General features: G+C 37.5%; 1 protein-coding gene across 1 annotated transcript; it reads left to right on the top strand.

Moving 5' to 3' along the window:
* Window positions 1–856: 856 nt before the first annotated feature.
* LOC125665921 (protein Abitram-like) lies at window positions 857–16,283 on the top strand. Its single transcript, XM_048898895.2, has 5 exons — window positions 857–1,211; window positions 4,396–4,447; window positions 5,758–5,884; window positions 7,718–7,864; window positions 16,126–16,283. The coding sequence occupies exons 1-5, from the start codon at window positions 1,118–1,120 to the stop codon at window positions 16,240–16,242; spliced, it is 537 nt and encodes a 178-aa protein (XP_048754852.1). The 5' UTR covers window positions 857–1,117; the 3' UTR covers window positions 16,243–16,283.
* The last annotated feature ends 428 nt before the right edge of the window (window positions 16,284–16,711 follow it).

Consider the following 16,711-nt stretch of genomic DNA (forward strand, 5'->3'; position numbering starts at 1 on the left):
TGTACATGTAAATGATGAATCGCATATGTATGTTATTGCCATAACCATAACACGATTCTGATTTATTAATGTAAAATAGGAGACGGATTTATATAAGTGCTAGCACTTGTTTCCGAATCCTGTTAATTTTGCATCTGTTTGTATGTTTCGTGTAATGCTTCATTTAAAAACTATAGTTTAAACCAAATAATTAATTAATCATAATACAGATACAGATGATTAACCAGAAATAAGGGTGCCTTATGATTATCAACAGGGCATAATACTTATGTATTAAATGTGTTTTATACATAAACGAACGAAAACAAAACAGGAAATGCGTTTTCTTCGTAAAATGTTCCGGACTATTCTTTAACCCTAATAAATAAATAAAATCCATTTATTGAATAATTGGGCAATTTTCATACGCCAAGTTCACAATGAAGACTCTTTGTGGTCGTCTTGAAACATACTTAGTAAGATATTTAAAGAAAAAATTAACATATAACGCTAAATCGGTGAACATCGATATGTCGGGCATTGCGGGCCAATACACGTATCAACACTTCGCCGCGAGTTACGTCCCTTTGCGGGGTCAGCCAAAGGTCAATCGGTGAAAAACCAAGTTTTCCTTCTTTACCTTACCAAATGTAAGATGTTATTACTTGGAATTTTAGCCAATTACCAAGTTTTCATACAAGTTAATGGGTTGCCCCAATCTGGGGCATATTGTAGTTAACTGCAATTGATGGAAAAATAACAGATGTCAAAGCTACAGATAGGAAAATTACAAAGGCCAACGTAGGGAAATACGATTTTTATCCGAGAGATGGCGGACAAGGGACGTAACTTTCGCGAAGTGTTGATACGTGTATTGGCTCGCACTACATTTACACCCACCCATGAATATTGGGGTGGTTGTAAATGTAGTGTGGGACATATGTCCCGCGATGTCCGATATTGATGTTTGCTGATTTATCGTTATACGTTGGTTTTTCTTTGAATATCTTACTAAATGTGTTTTAAGACGATCACCAACAATCTTCATTATATAACGATAAATCGGCGAATATCAACATATGTTCCGGACTACATAAATAGTTTATTGTACAAGTTACTCAAAAGCTAAACATCCGGTATGGCAGACGATAATTTACAAGAAAAAGAGAGAGTATTAGAATTGGAACACCCTTCACTCGTTGAGCGATACTATAAGTCAAAATATATTATTGGTAAGTTTTAAGATTATATCTTTTGTCTCGTGATGGAAACCATTTCATAAATCTTTTAATTTTTCTTCAGATAGGGGTTTGCTGAGTAAATTCGAAATGCACATCGAAACCGTTCAGGAACACATGGGATTGTCTTCCGAATTGTGGAAAATGATAGATAGAAAATTATATGTCTATGGCGTGTCCGTGTGTTTGAAGGCAAAGCAAAAAGTATTGGCATTAGTATGTATATTCATAAAAAAAACCAAAACAAACAAACAACAACAAAAAAAAAAAAAAAAAAAAAACCACCCCGAAATTAGCACAAGCAATCTGACTACAGTACAGACCTATATTATATATATATATAATACGTCTTACGGCATGACCGTTTTGAGGGCGAAGCAATTGGCATTAGTATCTAGATCCATAACGAGACAAAAATTATCCTGAAATATTATCACCTAACGTGTGGCGACCGAGCTCAATCAACTTTACACATTAATTCATCGAACGCGGGTAACTATATGCAACTGATGTAAACAGCGCATTGTGACGTCATATTCAGCGTCGGTATTTAGCAAATACACAAATATTGCAGACATGACCTACTATGACGTAAATCGTATGATTATATACGATTAAGAAAATAAGATTTACATGCTTTTACGGATTTTATATAACATCTCAGAATGACGTGAACTTGGGTACACGAGATTCAAAATGGAGATATACATGTCCACGTGCTAGTATTCGAATCGACGCCATTGGGACCAAACTTTTAAAGTTCCATAGGTATGGTTTAATTTTTCATTGGTTTTCTATATTTTCCTTTTTAATATGTATATACGTTTTACCTATAGGGAGAGCTCCACTCTCATGGCCCTTTGGGCCGAGAGAGGGCTTGGCCCTCTATAATATAGGTATGTACTTTAGTCAGATTGCAATACAAGCTGTAACTGACAGCAAATAAATTGAAAAATAAAAGAACAAATATATAACATATCGGAGTAAACCTGAAGCAATAAACCCGTCAAATTAGCAGAAAATGTTGATTCATGAATCATTGTCATCTTGTCAGTAATTCCTGCTCGTAATCTCTGAGGTGCATTGACCTCGGAGGTCATCAGTTCGGAAATAAGCGAAAGAGAGGAACTGAGCACATGTCAGATTTGTAAACAATGTATGGAAATTTTATAGAAAATTTGCTTCTAAAATTGCATATGATTGGCACATTTGCATAATTATTACTTTCTTACACTTATAGTACTTCTTGTCATTCATGAAACGATGTACTATTTTAAAACAAATGACACCTGTAGTTACTTACGTAAGTTTCTGTCTTTGTATATACCTCGGTCTCAGCAACCCGATTATGTTTGGCAGTCATCGTTCCCATGTCCGTGTACATACAACACAATGGTGGTTTATACAAAACGCTCATTGTAGGGATGCTCTCAAACAATATTCCCTTGTTTATTTTGCTGAACTTTTCTTCAGATCTTGGGTATTGTATTAGTTATACCGATAGGTGTTACTTAGTGCATAATTGGATAGTTGAAAAATACCGTCAGTTACAGCTTGTATTGCTTTAACTTATGAGGACACTCAGGACAGATTTAGCGCTATTAAAGCATCCTAACACCTTGTTACATGACTGTACTTTAGACATTTGATCCGCCTATTCATTGAACACGGGGAAATATAACGCAACATCATATTCAGCAGTGTGTAGCAAATTTACAAACATAGGAGACATGCGTTAATTGAGGAGTGATTAGGCCTATATAGATATATCCGATATCATTAAGAAAATATGGTTTACATGCTTTTAAGGATTTTATGTAAAATATCAGAATGACGTGAACTTGGATGTACATGAGATTCAAAATGGAGAAATACATGTACTCGCTCTTGCATTCAAATCTAAGACATTTTTACCAAAATTTTCAAGTTTGATGGGTATGGTTTGATTTTTCATCAGTTTTCTATATTTTCCTTTTAAACATATATATACATGTTAGCAATAGGATGATATCCGCTCTCACAGCCCATATCCTCTTTAAATCCGCTTTTAAATTCCCTTTGAAGTCGTTTTGATAAACGATGTTGACACATTTTGGTAATTTATACATGTATCGTTTAAATAACACACCCTGCAAGTATTAAAATGATACTACTTGCAGGATGTGTTATTTAAACTATGTGTAAATTACCAAAGTTTAGTGTACATAGTCAATCTTCAGAGTGGCTTTCAAAAAAGGGGGGGGGGGGGGTACTTTTTCCAACCACATAACGTTACTTTATCCAAAGGACTAACCCATTTAGTTGCCTCTTACGACAAGCAAGGGGTACTGAGGACCTTTTCTAACCCAGATCCCCATGGGACTCTCTACTTGAAGATAAGGAAAATCTTACACTTTTCTTGAGAACCACAGCAGTACAGTTTAATTAATTTTTATATAACATGTATTGTTCATGCCATGAGTCACAAGGGTAAGGATGGGGTCATAACAAAATTCAAAAATTTCTTACTAATGGGAATATTTTCAGTAATCACAAGGGTGCAATTTGTGATGCTATTATGCAAGCATCCTCATGTAGCATAGATTCAATGCTATGTTCACACTCTGGTTAAGGTGGGACTACAAAAGGGAATTTAGAGTTCTACATGGAAAAATACAACTGCTCAGGTGAATTATCTAGCCCAAGGAACCTTTTGTTTTCTAATGCTGTCTTCCAATACTGATCATGATTTAAAAGTTAACTTCAGATATTAAAATGAAATAAGAATGCTTAAATGTCATGTGTACTGTCATAGAGAAGATGAATGTTTTCACCATTCATTGAAATGTATATACTTAAAATGAGTTTGGAATGAATTAAGGATAATTATAGTACATAGTTCTGTGTGTGAATCATTCACTGTGGTTTTGGATATTATTATTATTATTGTATAGACATGCTGCACACAGACCAAGTGTTTAATAAAGTAAAAATTATCACATTTTTAAAACTTTCATTGATGTTAAAGATAAATCAAAATTTATTGCACATTTTGCAGCAATTTAATGATTTTTCGAAGGCAGAGATGCTTTTAAACATTATGCAGTGATTTATTGATTTTCAGAAGGCAGAGATGCTTTTAGTTTTTCAATGTCCATTCAATATCTCCTACTAGTTCTCCTTGCATTTTTTTTCTCAGATTCCCAATCGAAAAAAGATGAAGATATTTGCATATTAACCCATTCCAACAGGTCTGTATTCTAACTTTTACCCAATGTATTTAAGTGACCCAGTCTTATAATTATGCTCATTAACCTTATTCCTGCAGATGAGCATACATAATCTGTTTCTATTTCTCCTGTAGGTTTTGATGAATGAGCCCATTGCTACATAGGATATGTGTGTATGTTAAACAGGGAATTGTTTAAGTTTTGAATAGTTATTTAACTTGGAAAACAATTAAATTTTGATTTCAGCTGTAGTGCATTAATTGTAAAATTTTCTTGCAGAGTGATGCACTAACTCAGGGTAGTATGTTTTGATTTAATGGAAAAAAATAAATTTTGTTTTATTTTATTGTTAACAAATTAGTGCATCACTCTGTAAAAAAATTCAACAATTACGGTAGTGTACTTAATTACTAACTAACCCGCTCTACGACTGAAATCAAAATTTGATTGTTTTCCCAGTTAAATAATTATTCTGAACTTAAATAATACCCTGTTGTTAATCTACTACAATGGTCCATCACATTACTCACCGCAAAGAGTCTGAATACAATGAGTCTCTATATTAATCTTCCACACAAGACATGTCATTTAAGAAATGAACAGCTCAAAAGTGCTGCTCATTTCTTATATTCATTTACTAAATCACCATTTGTTTACATTGCTTGAATAAGTCAGGAAATATTTTGTTGCATAAAACGAACTACTAAGATCCACCAATGTCACAGTCGTATTGTGACGTCTGTCAAAACATACATGTAGACATGACGTCACACTTTACCCTGCCTTTTATGTCAACATTGCACGGTGCACTGTATTTTGGAGCTAGGAGACCACAAGATTGGGATGATGATCCACGTAAGTTCACAATCTTAATCTGGGTTGTGACTTTGCGAGATCTTTGTAACACATGTTGTATTTTTTCAAATCATTACGCTCTCTCAGTTGCGTGCTTTAAACTAGTTCATAATCCGTTCATAGTCAATATGAACGGATTGTGTCACATGCTGAAATTTGTTGGTTCATAGAGGAAAATTCGATTTGTTATATAGATATATATCCGTACATTTATTCACTGCATAGAATCTGGTTACAATGATCGAATCTGTACATTATTCCTGTACACTTGTAAAAAATAAAATAAATGTCTTCCCATTACTTTACTGCAGAGAGTCTGCACATTAACAGTACGACACATACAAAGTGTCTGTACATGGACTGCTGTACAATTAGGTTCTTATATGTTCATAACTTGAAATGAGTCTATATTCATTTATTGCTGTACAAATCTGGTTTTACATTGAAATACAGGTATATGATTATTTCTGTAACAGAATATGCATTGTGACGGTAGCAGAATGGCACCCATTGATTAGAGAGGGGAAAACTATTTCACAGATAAAATTTGATGTTGATGGAATGAACAGACTGGACAACAAGATTTCAGGGAAAGGAAAAAGGGTAGGCGTGACCTAATATCTAGTTTTCCTATGTATTTATAATCATAATTGATATAGAGGAAAATATGCTCTTAAATTTCAGGGTCTAATTATTCTTTTATTGTATATTTGTTAAAAGCAATTACATACTAAATTTCATTTTGAATTTTTTTAATGATAATTTTGTTTCTACAGTGACAACATCTTTGAGATGCTCTGGTTTTGTTTTTAAAAAAATGAGGGTCTTAGGTCTGCATAAATAGATGAAATAACACATCAGTAAAAATCTTATTGATAACAAATCTTATTGATAAAGATCTGCAAATTATGATTTTCAGCTGAGGAATATTTTTTTTTCAACAAAATACTTGTTATGTGTCAACAGTGAAAAATAAACTGCATCAGTGTACAATATTTTGGACTGTTTCATCCCCCAATTCACAGATTTTCAAAATATCAATATCATAATAAAAAAAATTCCAACTTTAAACATGATTTAGCATATGAGCATATGTGATTTAGTTTTTTGAAAGATTTTAAAAACCACAACAGCTGAAAGGTGATTCAGGTAAGCAATATGGCCATGGGCTTCTTGTCTATGTATTTTAACCTCAATATCGCGAAGCCTCGGATATCTTGAAGATTTTTCTCAGCCCCATCGAGTTTGAGATAACAAGGTGTTGTGACTGAATTTAAAATATTCAAATCATGATGAAATCCTCATTTTACTTTGTCAGATGTTATCTTAAAAAATCCTAATGCAGTAAATTTGAAGTCATATGCAAACCAAGCATCATATTCTGTTATATGCTACCGGGTATTTAAATCAATTATATCTATCCTGTTTATCAAAGATATACATGCGAGTACATCAAAGCAAAAATGTTTACAGATGAGAAGAAACCGCTAGAAAGCAACATTTCTTGAGAGTGTTATCATTAACATTGTTAGAAATTGAAGTAAGATCTTAGTGCTTTTATAACTAACTCTGTCTCTAATTTGTCAATACCAATGTGTACTAGGGTGTATCATTGTTCCCTGCCAGCATTCAGACCCTCAATCTGAATACTTATTCCTGCTTTACTATTGGAATTCAGATTTCATATTTGATACATTTTAATGAGGATAAAATATGAGGACAGGTGAGTTTCTAACTGATTGACACGAGTTTGAGACTAGTGACATGCTCACATGAAGTGATTGACACAGGTTTGAGACTAGTGACACACTCACATGAAGTGATTGACACAGGTTTGAGACTAGTGACACGCTCACATGAAGTGATTGACACAGGTTTGAGACTAGTGACATGCTCACATGAAGTGATTGACACAGGTTTGAGACTAGTGACATGCTCACATGAAGTGATTGACACAGGTTTGAGACTGGTGACATGCTCACATGAAGTGATTGACACAGGTTTGAGACTAGTGACACGCTCACATGAAGTGATTGACACAGGTTTGAGACTAGTGACACGCTCACATGAAGTGATTGACACAGGTTTGAGACTGGTGACATGCTCACATGAAGTGATTGACACAGGTTTGAGACTGGTGACATGCTCACATGAAGTGATTGACACAGGTTTGAGACTGGTGACATGCTCACATGAAGTGATTGACACAGGTTTGAGACTGGTGACATGCTCACATGAAGTGATTGACACAGGTTTGAGACTGGTGACACGCTCACATGAAGTGATTGACACAGGTTTGAGACTAGTGACATGCTCACATGAAGTGATTGACACAGGTTTGAGACTGGTGACACGCTTACATGAAGTGATTGGACATTAGATACATTTTATTTTACTACAATGCTGCTACAACACAAATCTTTCACTCTGTTACAGGGGGCTCAACTCCTGACTCCTTCCTCACCGCTATGCCAAGTTATATGTTCTGACAGCTCTACATACACTATCACATGTGGTGTGAGATCTCAACTTATGGAGGTCAATGAAAACCTTCTCAAATCCCCACACTTGATGACAAAGAAGGTATTCTTTACTATTGAATTTAAGTAACTGTAAAGTTTTCTTGTCTTTAAATTTTTCCTTTTATTGATCAGGTAGAAGATGGTCACAATTTTGCCAAATAAAAGAATAAAAGTGCATATGCATACATCACAAGCCACGGTATCCAAATGGATAAAAGCCTTAAAATCACCCAGTCTATATATATCTATATATATATATATATATATATATATATATCTATATATATATATATATATATATGTGTGTGTGTGTGTGTGTGTGTGTAAATAATTCAATAAAAAAGCAGGAAAATATGCAGTTCTAAAATATAGTTTGGAACTGCATATTTTCCTGCTTTTTTATTGAATTATTTTGACTGTAATATCAACTCTTTTTATTTGGAATATATATATATATATATATATATATATATATATATATATATATATATATAAAAGCACTAAAGTTCCAACAACACCCGATATTTCAAAGTATTGGATCCACAACATGGATACAAGGTCAAATACGAAAAAATATACAAAGCACTAAAATGACCAAGGACACGAACAACCAGATTGTTAAATTTTCGGGACGACCAAAGAGCTGATCCAAAATGACATCAGCTCTTTGGACGAATAAGGCATATTCTAATTCGTTCCACTTTTAACGTTGATTGGCAAGCCTAAAGACCAAAAAACATGTAGTCTGCTTTGTAAATACGTTTGTAGATTAGTGTAGTTGTAGTGCTAGATGTATTTATATGTAGTTTTTGTTATCATTCTCTGTTGATATTGGCCACATTATGTAATTCTTTTCGTTTGTCTTGAAGAAGGAACGGGTCGTCCCGAAAATTTGACAATCTGGTTGTTCGTGTCGTTGATCATTTTAGTGCTTTGTATATATATATATATATATATATATATATATATATATATATATATATACTTTCAATTTCATCTCTTATTTTTTCTTTAAAAGTTTGCGGGCATATATCACACGGATATACATGTATCACCCGCAAACATTCCGGCAAACATTACGTCACAATCAAATTTCTACGCCGTTAATTTTCAAATTTTTCGTGTTTTTCATCTTTCACTCAGTTAAACCGATAAAGTTATTGTTAAAAATAAAATTATTGTTAGTTTCTAAATGAAATTGAAAGTATATAATAAAAAGGTTAATAGACTTTGTATGGGAAATATGACGACCTCGTTTTTTGTCGCGAATGGACCTCGCAAGCTCGGTCCGTCTAGCGCCAAAAACTCGGTCGTCATATTTTCCCATACAAAGTCTATAACCTATAAATATATATATATATATATATATATATATATATATATATAAAGATGAAGAATAACGAACAGTGATCAATCTCATAACTACTTTCCATCCATTTTGCCTCCTCATATCATTTGTTATCTGAATATATACACCTGTTTTACAAACGACGGAAAAGTTAGTGAATAGCAGCAGTAATTTAATGTAACAGGTGTTCCTCTGTGTTGTAGTGCTTCTTAATTACAGGGATTGATTTTCTTGTCGAATGTGCATTAGAACTTGAAAATGATATTTTTAAAAAGTGTAAAGCACTTTCATGTGTACTGCTTTTGAAGAGCCCTCTTGATTTACATTTATAAATTGTGATTCTTTTTGTTATTACCTTACCTTACTGTGCTTAAAACATGAGGAAAATATAAACGTGTTAGAGTGCTGTGAAGATTGTAATGACATCCAAGTCCATAGGTGCTTTACTACGAATTTGTTTACAATTGATTAACGAGTGAAGAAAGATCGCTGTCTATGATCATTTTGACATCGGTCGCCATTAAGTTTTATTTTTAAAACAAACTGTCTAGGGATGATGTTCTACTTTGACTGTAGATTTTTTTTTGGGGGGGGGGGGGGGGCAATTTTTGCAGAGTCTGGGGCTGCGGTTGTCGTTGATGGATAAGCCTATACAGTTCGCCCGTTGCATATTCGATAGGGTTCGAATCTTGTGATTTGGCTGGCCAACGAAGAACTTGAATATTGTGTCTTTGCTGAATATCACGTGATAGACGATTTGGGACTGGCGACGATTTGGGGTGTAACACACACCTGCTTCCAGTCGTCCAATTGCGCTGTTGTGTTGAACATCATTCAGACGCGGCATTTCTCCACGCTATCACGAGAACCCCTGTATTTGATAGAATACTTATCTTAAATTATTTCTATGGGCAGGTGACCTATTGCTATCATAATTGCTCTTCGTCTAGCGTCGTCTGTCGTGCGTCGACTGTTAACAATTGAATCTTTTTTTTTTTTTTTTTGCAACTTCTTCTAGAATACTACTGGGTCAATATTTTTTAAAAATTGATATGAAACATGATGGGGATAAGATGAACATAAACCCAGGGATTCCAGGGGCAAGGGGGGGGGGGGGGGGGAGAGAACTCCACAAAATAGCAAAATTTCAAAAATGTTCTTCTCTACCCATGTACATCTTGAAGGAAATACCGTGGGTTATAACAGGTCCTCAGCACCCCTTACTTGCCGTAAGAGGCGAGTAAATGGGGCGGTCCTTCGGAAAAGGCCGTAAGCGCCGAGCATAGGCCTAAATTTTGCAGCCCATCACCGACAATGAGTGGAAAATTCTCGAGAGGGGCGTTAAACAATATACAATCAATCAATCTTGAAGGAAAATTAAATGCGTGGCGAGAAACAGATATTTTAAACCCTCTACAAAACTTTTTATTTTTCATTATCTCCGGGGATGGGTTGTTGTTGTGCCTCCATTACGAAGCCAGAATGGCTGCATAGTAAAATGTATATACATGTATAATGTTTGAAAATCTTTCTTACTCTTCATATCTTGAAGGAAAACTAAATCATAAGCATGAAACCCTCTACCAAAATAGTATGTTTCATGACCCTCAGGGCAGGATCTTCCTCCAAGGTGGAACCAAAATGGCCAGATTGTGAAAATGTACATTATTAGAAAATCTTCTCTTTTCCTCCAAAGCCGAATGCATGGCTAGGAAACGCATGGAACGCTCTACCAAAATAGTGTATTTCATGACCCCCATCGCAGGGGTCACTTAGGTGATCTATCTCTATAAGTCTGCGTCCGTAGTGCATTGAACATTGAACATTTTTACTTGTTCTTGATACATGTAAATATCCCTCCAAATCTTTTTTTGGCATAAAGGGTCTTTGAGCGGAAAGGAGGGGGGCATAAATTCTAAATCTCAGGAGTCTTGCACCCATGGGACCGAGCTTAAACTGCCAAATTGGAAAATTTACCAGTTTTCAAGAAATCCTCCTCTTAACAACCGCACATCTGTAAGAAAAACTATTGCATAGTCGTGTTGAGCAGGAAGACCTCTACCAAAATTATAAATCTCATGATTATCAGGATAAAGGTTCTGACTTCAGAGTGGGGCCAAACTTGGTATATAATGTTCATGTGTAAAACTTCAATGCTATTGATCTAGAAGGAGCAGGTAGCCATATTATCAAAATGATAAATTTCGTGGTCCCTGTGGTAGGGGTTTTGGTACCAGTGTGGGGCCTGGTTCCCGTGGTAGGGGTTTTGGTACCAGTATGGGCCTGGTCCCCGTGGTAGGGGTTTTGGTACCAGTATGGGGCCTGGTCCCCGTGGTAGGGGTTTTGGTACCAGTATGGGGCCTGGTCCCCGTGGTAGGGGTTTTGGTACTAGTTTGGGGTCTGAACCCCGGGGTAGGGGTTTTGGTACCAGTATGGGGCCTGGTCCCCGTGGTAGGGGTTTCAGTACCAGTGTGAGGCCTGGTCCCCGGGGTAGGGGTTTTGGTACCAGTATGGGGCCTGGTCCCCAGGATAGGGGTTTTGATACCAGTATGGAGCCTGGTCCCCGGGGTAGGGGTTTCAGTACCAGTGTGAGGCCTGGTCCCCGGGGTAGGGGTTTTGGTACCAGTGTGGGGCCTGGTCCCGTGGTAGGGGTTTTGGTACCAGTATGGGGTCTGGTCCCCGTGGTAGGGGTTTTGGTACCAGTATGGGGTCTGATCCCCGGGGTAGGGGTTTTGGTACCAGTATGGGGCCTGGTCCCCGGGGTAGGAGTTTTGGTACCAGTATGGGGCCTGGTCCCCGGGTAGGGGTTTTGGTACCAGTGGTGGGCCTGATCCCCGGGGTAGGGGTTTTGGTACCAGTATGGGGCCTGGTCCCCGTGGTAGGGGTTTTGGTACCAGTATGGGGCCTGGTCCCCGTGGTAGGGGTTTTGGTACTAGTTTGGGGTCTGAACCCCGGGGTTGGGGTTTTGGTACCAGTATGGGGCCTGGTCCCCGTGGTAGGGGTTTCAGTACCAGTGTGAGGCCTGGTCCCCGGGGTAGGGGTTTTGGTACCAGTATGGGGCCTGGTCCCCAGGATAGGGGTTTTGGTACCAGTATGGAGCCTGGTCCCCGGGGTAGGGGTTTCAGTACCAGTGTGAGGCCTGGTCCCCGGGGTAGGGGTTTTGGTACCAGTGTGGGGCCTGGTCCCGTGGTAGGGGTTTTGGTACCAGTATGGGGTCTGGTCCCCGTGGTAGGGGTTTGGTACCAGTATGGGGTCTGATCCCCGGGGTAGGGGTTTTGGTACCAGTATGGGGCCTGGTCCCCGGGGTAGGAGTTTTGGTACCAGTATGGGGCCTGGTCCCCGGGTAGGGGTTTTGGTACCAGTGGTGGGCCTGATCCCCGGGGTAGGGGTTTTGGTACCAGTATGGGGCCTGGTCCCCGTGGTAGGGGTTTTGGTACCAGTATGGGGCCTGGTCCCCGTGGTAGGGGTTTTGGTACTAGTTTGGGGTCTGAACCCCGGGGTAGGGGTTTTGGTACCAGTATGGGGCCTGGTCCCCGTGGTAGGGGTTTCAGTACCAGTGTGAGGCCTGGTCCCCGGGGTAGGGGTTTTGGTACCAGTATGGGGCCTGGTCCCCAGGATAGGGGTTTTGGTACCAGTATGGAGCCTGGTCCCCGGGGTAGGGGTTTCAGTACCAGTGTGAGGCCTGGTCCCCGGGGTAGGGGTTTTGGTACCAGTGTGGGGCCTGGTCCCGTGGTAGGGGTTTTGGTACCAGTATGGGGTCTGGTCCCCGTGGTAGGGGTTTTGGTACCAGTATGGGGTCTGATCCCCGGGGTAGGGGTTTTGGTACCAGTATGGGGCCTGGTCCCCGGGGTAGGAGTTTTGGTACCAGTATGGGGCCTGGTCCCCGGGTAGGGGTTTTGGTACCAGTGGTGGGCCTGATCCCCGGGGTAGGGGTTTTGGTACCAGTATGGGGCCTGGTCCCCGGGGTAGGGGTTTTGGTACCAGTATGGGGCCGGTCTCATAGGGATCGAAGGTTATTTGAAGGATTTATTTAATTTTGATGATATTATATAAAAAATAAATGCATATTTAGGAAAAGCAGAAAGGGGTGTACCAAAATCGGGAATTTCGCAACACCAAGGGCCGGGCCAGTATGGTCATAAACTGTTAATGTTTAATTGCATTTAATAAAGCTCTTCTTCATAATTTTACTGACACTAGATAAAAGTACAATGAGTATTAAGGGTGGAATTTATCTTAAATGATATGGTACATGTATCATATATTCAAAAGTCTTATTATACGTGTATGACATTACGTAACGAAGCAAAAACATATTTAGGTTATCGGGTTCTTGCAGCACCGGAGGCAGGTTATAGTACTAAAAATAGAATTTAAAAAATTCAGATATTCACATGGTGTTGAACTTGTATCTTTTGCCCATCTAAAAGTACAATTTAAATCATTGTACATGGTAGCCTTTGAAAGGTGATCCAGCACGTTAATTTGTAAAATTAGAATCCTTGTTATTAAACCAGAGTTAATTGTCCATGCAAATCACCACGTGCTGCCAATTCTCAATTAGAGTAAGAAATAGAGGAAACGATGTCATTTAGTTATTATTAAGCGAAAATTAAAACACGTTTGGCACAATAGATATAAATGCTCAGCTCCAGCAGGGTTTCGCACATTTAGAGAACCGTGAAAAGTGGCACTTGTGTCTAATGCCTGAGATATATTTCTGTCATGACAGTAGGAAACCTCATGAGTGTCTAAATCGTTTATTGTTTACCCTTTGTCTTTTTGCGGTTTTTATTATTAATTATAACATGAGAACGATTTAGGATGTCGGTAGAACCAGTATTTTAATTATTTGAATGAAAGTATGCCAGAGATGTAAATCAATGCTGGTAATTGAATTATTGGTTAAAGATTAATATCTATAGACAGATCAGCTTATCCGTCAGAGTGGGAGTGCAGAGAGTGAGAAATCTGTAGCAAGGAAAGAATGTGACTTTTAACCAAGTTACATGATTCGGGTTTTGACGGGGATCGAGGATAATAGCAGTTTTATTTGATCCGATAAGGGATTATTGCCCTCAGCTTGCGGCATCGGGCAACATATCCGTTCAAGAGTCAAACAAAACTGCTGTGGTCCAGGAACCAGTCTCTGACCGTTTTGTTATAAACATTCATGTGTTGAAGGGACTGTGAGATTCGTGTGAACCGATGAAATTCAGTCAACAGATCGATCGCATGCGTCAATTCGAGATAACAGGGCATAATGGATTTAGTGTAATTTTTTTCTTATTAGACAGTCTTTTTAAAATACACATGTAGTATGATTTTCTATACATGGAAAAATGAAGGTGTTCAAACTGCGATGTTAATTTTTATTTTAATCAAACTTGTGCTTCTAGTTATCCTCATTGCAACCAATATAAAGGCTGTTCCATTTTGGAATGAATTTGTAACAGAAAAAAAGAAGTTCAAAGCCGTTCACTGCTTTCAGTTCAAAGTCGCTATACGGCTGAAATATCGCGGCTCCGGTCGAAAACCCTATATAAAGAAAACAAACTTGTCTTTGCTTTTGGATTCTGTGAAAGCGAGAGATCTTTCCAGAAATTTTAACAGATATTTATGCAGTGTTGACAATGTAATGAAACAGTCGATTAGAGGTACCAGCACGTTGAAACTACATGTAAACTAATAGAAAAGATTATTCCTGGCAAAATCTTCTGTCCATTTTTAAAAGTGTAAGTTAGTTCGGTTTCAACCAATTTTTCAATCAAACAAATATGTCGGTGGGAGGAAAGTTTTATTTGAAAAAAAAAAATGGCAGAAAAATCCTCGAAATGCTCGATTTACTTTTGGAATATCTTCAAAGAAATTGCCGGATTCTTCACTGAATGCGGAGCGAATAAAAGCCACGAGTCTTATGTAATCGAATCTATTTTTGTGAATTTTGTGTTACCCTCTATTGTTTAAAGCTTTCAGTTCATCACTAATTGCATCTGACGTATGAGTTCTCTCCTGAATTTGTGTTTTGTAAATCTCACTTTAATTCAAGTGTTGCAAATGAGGAAACACCGTGCGAATGAAGAAACACAGGGCTTAGTAATTGTGTTAAACATTTGATTTCACCCAGAAATTGCGTTGGAATCGGTGTAATGTACTTCTTGCACTGAGGGAATTCTGTATAAAATGGCCTTCATTCATTCATCAGTTTTATCATGCAATGAAAGAAAACATTCAGAAGCACCTGCCGCTGGTTTAAGGCGTATCAAATGACTAATAAACTTGGCTTTCTCACAATCACAGATTGTTCACTAAAACTAGCCGCTGCTGAGTGATATTTGACAGAATTATTTATAGTTGTTTTTCCCAAAAATTTCTCGAAAACATTTTATAAACAAGTAAGCAGACATGAGCTACTTGTTATCACCGTTTAATATGACATTATTATGTTAGAAGATATACTAGCTATTTCATTATTTGTGTTTCATGCTCCTTAGTTTACTTGTCAAGGAGCCGAAACTCAGTTTTTTGATAACAGCAGGGGAAAAAAAGAACGCCATGGATGTTTGAAAATATCTAGTAGGAAGTAAATTGTGAAAGTTGGGTTCAGTGATTACTAGAGACAATGCTGAAATTAAATATCACGCGATTATTATGCAGTTTGATAGATACGTATGTTTAAACAATCATGTCTCCCTTTAAGAAAGGTGAACAAAAGAAAAATTTAGCCGTGTAGTATTGCACCTTAGTTTTCGTGTAATGTCATGAAAGTAATGTCAAATACTGGTATGTGACGATTTTTTCATGTATATCGTTTAATTCATTGACTGATTGATATTTTTCATACATATCGTTTCATTCATTGACTGATTGATGTTTTTTCATGTATATCGTTTCATTCATTGACTGATTGATGTTTTTTCATGTGTATCGTTTAATTCATTGACTGATTGATATTTTTCTTCATTTCTTTTCAGCCACAAACTGAAGGTTATGTGGCCATCGTCCTTCCAAAATTAGGAGATTTTGAATCGGCCACGAAAAAGTTGTTGTCAAAGGAGGAGTACGTGCAAAAGCGTTTTTCAGGGACATAATGTTTTGGTATTGTACTGAATAAAGCAGAATTTTACGCATTTCTCAGTGCCTTTTAGCTCATCTGATCCATCGAGTCTGACTAAATCTGTCCGTCCGTCTATAAACTTTACACATTTTTTGACGTCTTTTCTAGAACCACTACTAAGGTCATTTTCAACTAAATTTGGCACAGAGCATCCTTGGTTAGAAAAGGATTCAAATTTTTGCAAATAAAGGGATATGTCCCCTTTCAAGGGGATATTGTGCAAACAAAGGTAAAGAAGGGGGTCACTTAAATCTTCTCATGAACTACTGAACTAGAAAAGATGAAACTTATGTGAAATCTGTCTGATATAGTGCAGATCCAAAATTTACAAATCATGGTCCCAGTGGATTTGGCCACATTATGGGATCAACGTTTTACATAATTATGAATATTTAATCATACTGTAAAGAATTGCAATGTCGTAATGATATGCAAGCATCCTC

The sequence above is a fragment of the Ostrea edulis genome, chromosome 10 (assembly GCF_947568905.1).
Source record: "Ostrea edulis chromosome 10, xbOstEdul1.1, whole genome shotgun sequence".
Classification (NCBI taxonomy): Eukaryota; Metazoa; Mollusca; class Bivalvia; order Ostreida; family Ostreidae; genus Ostrea; species Ostrea edulis.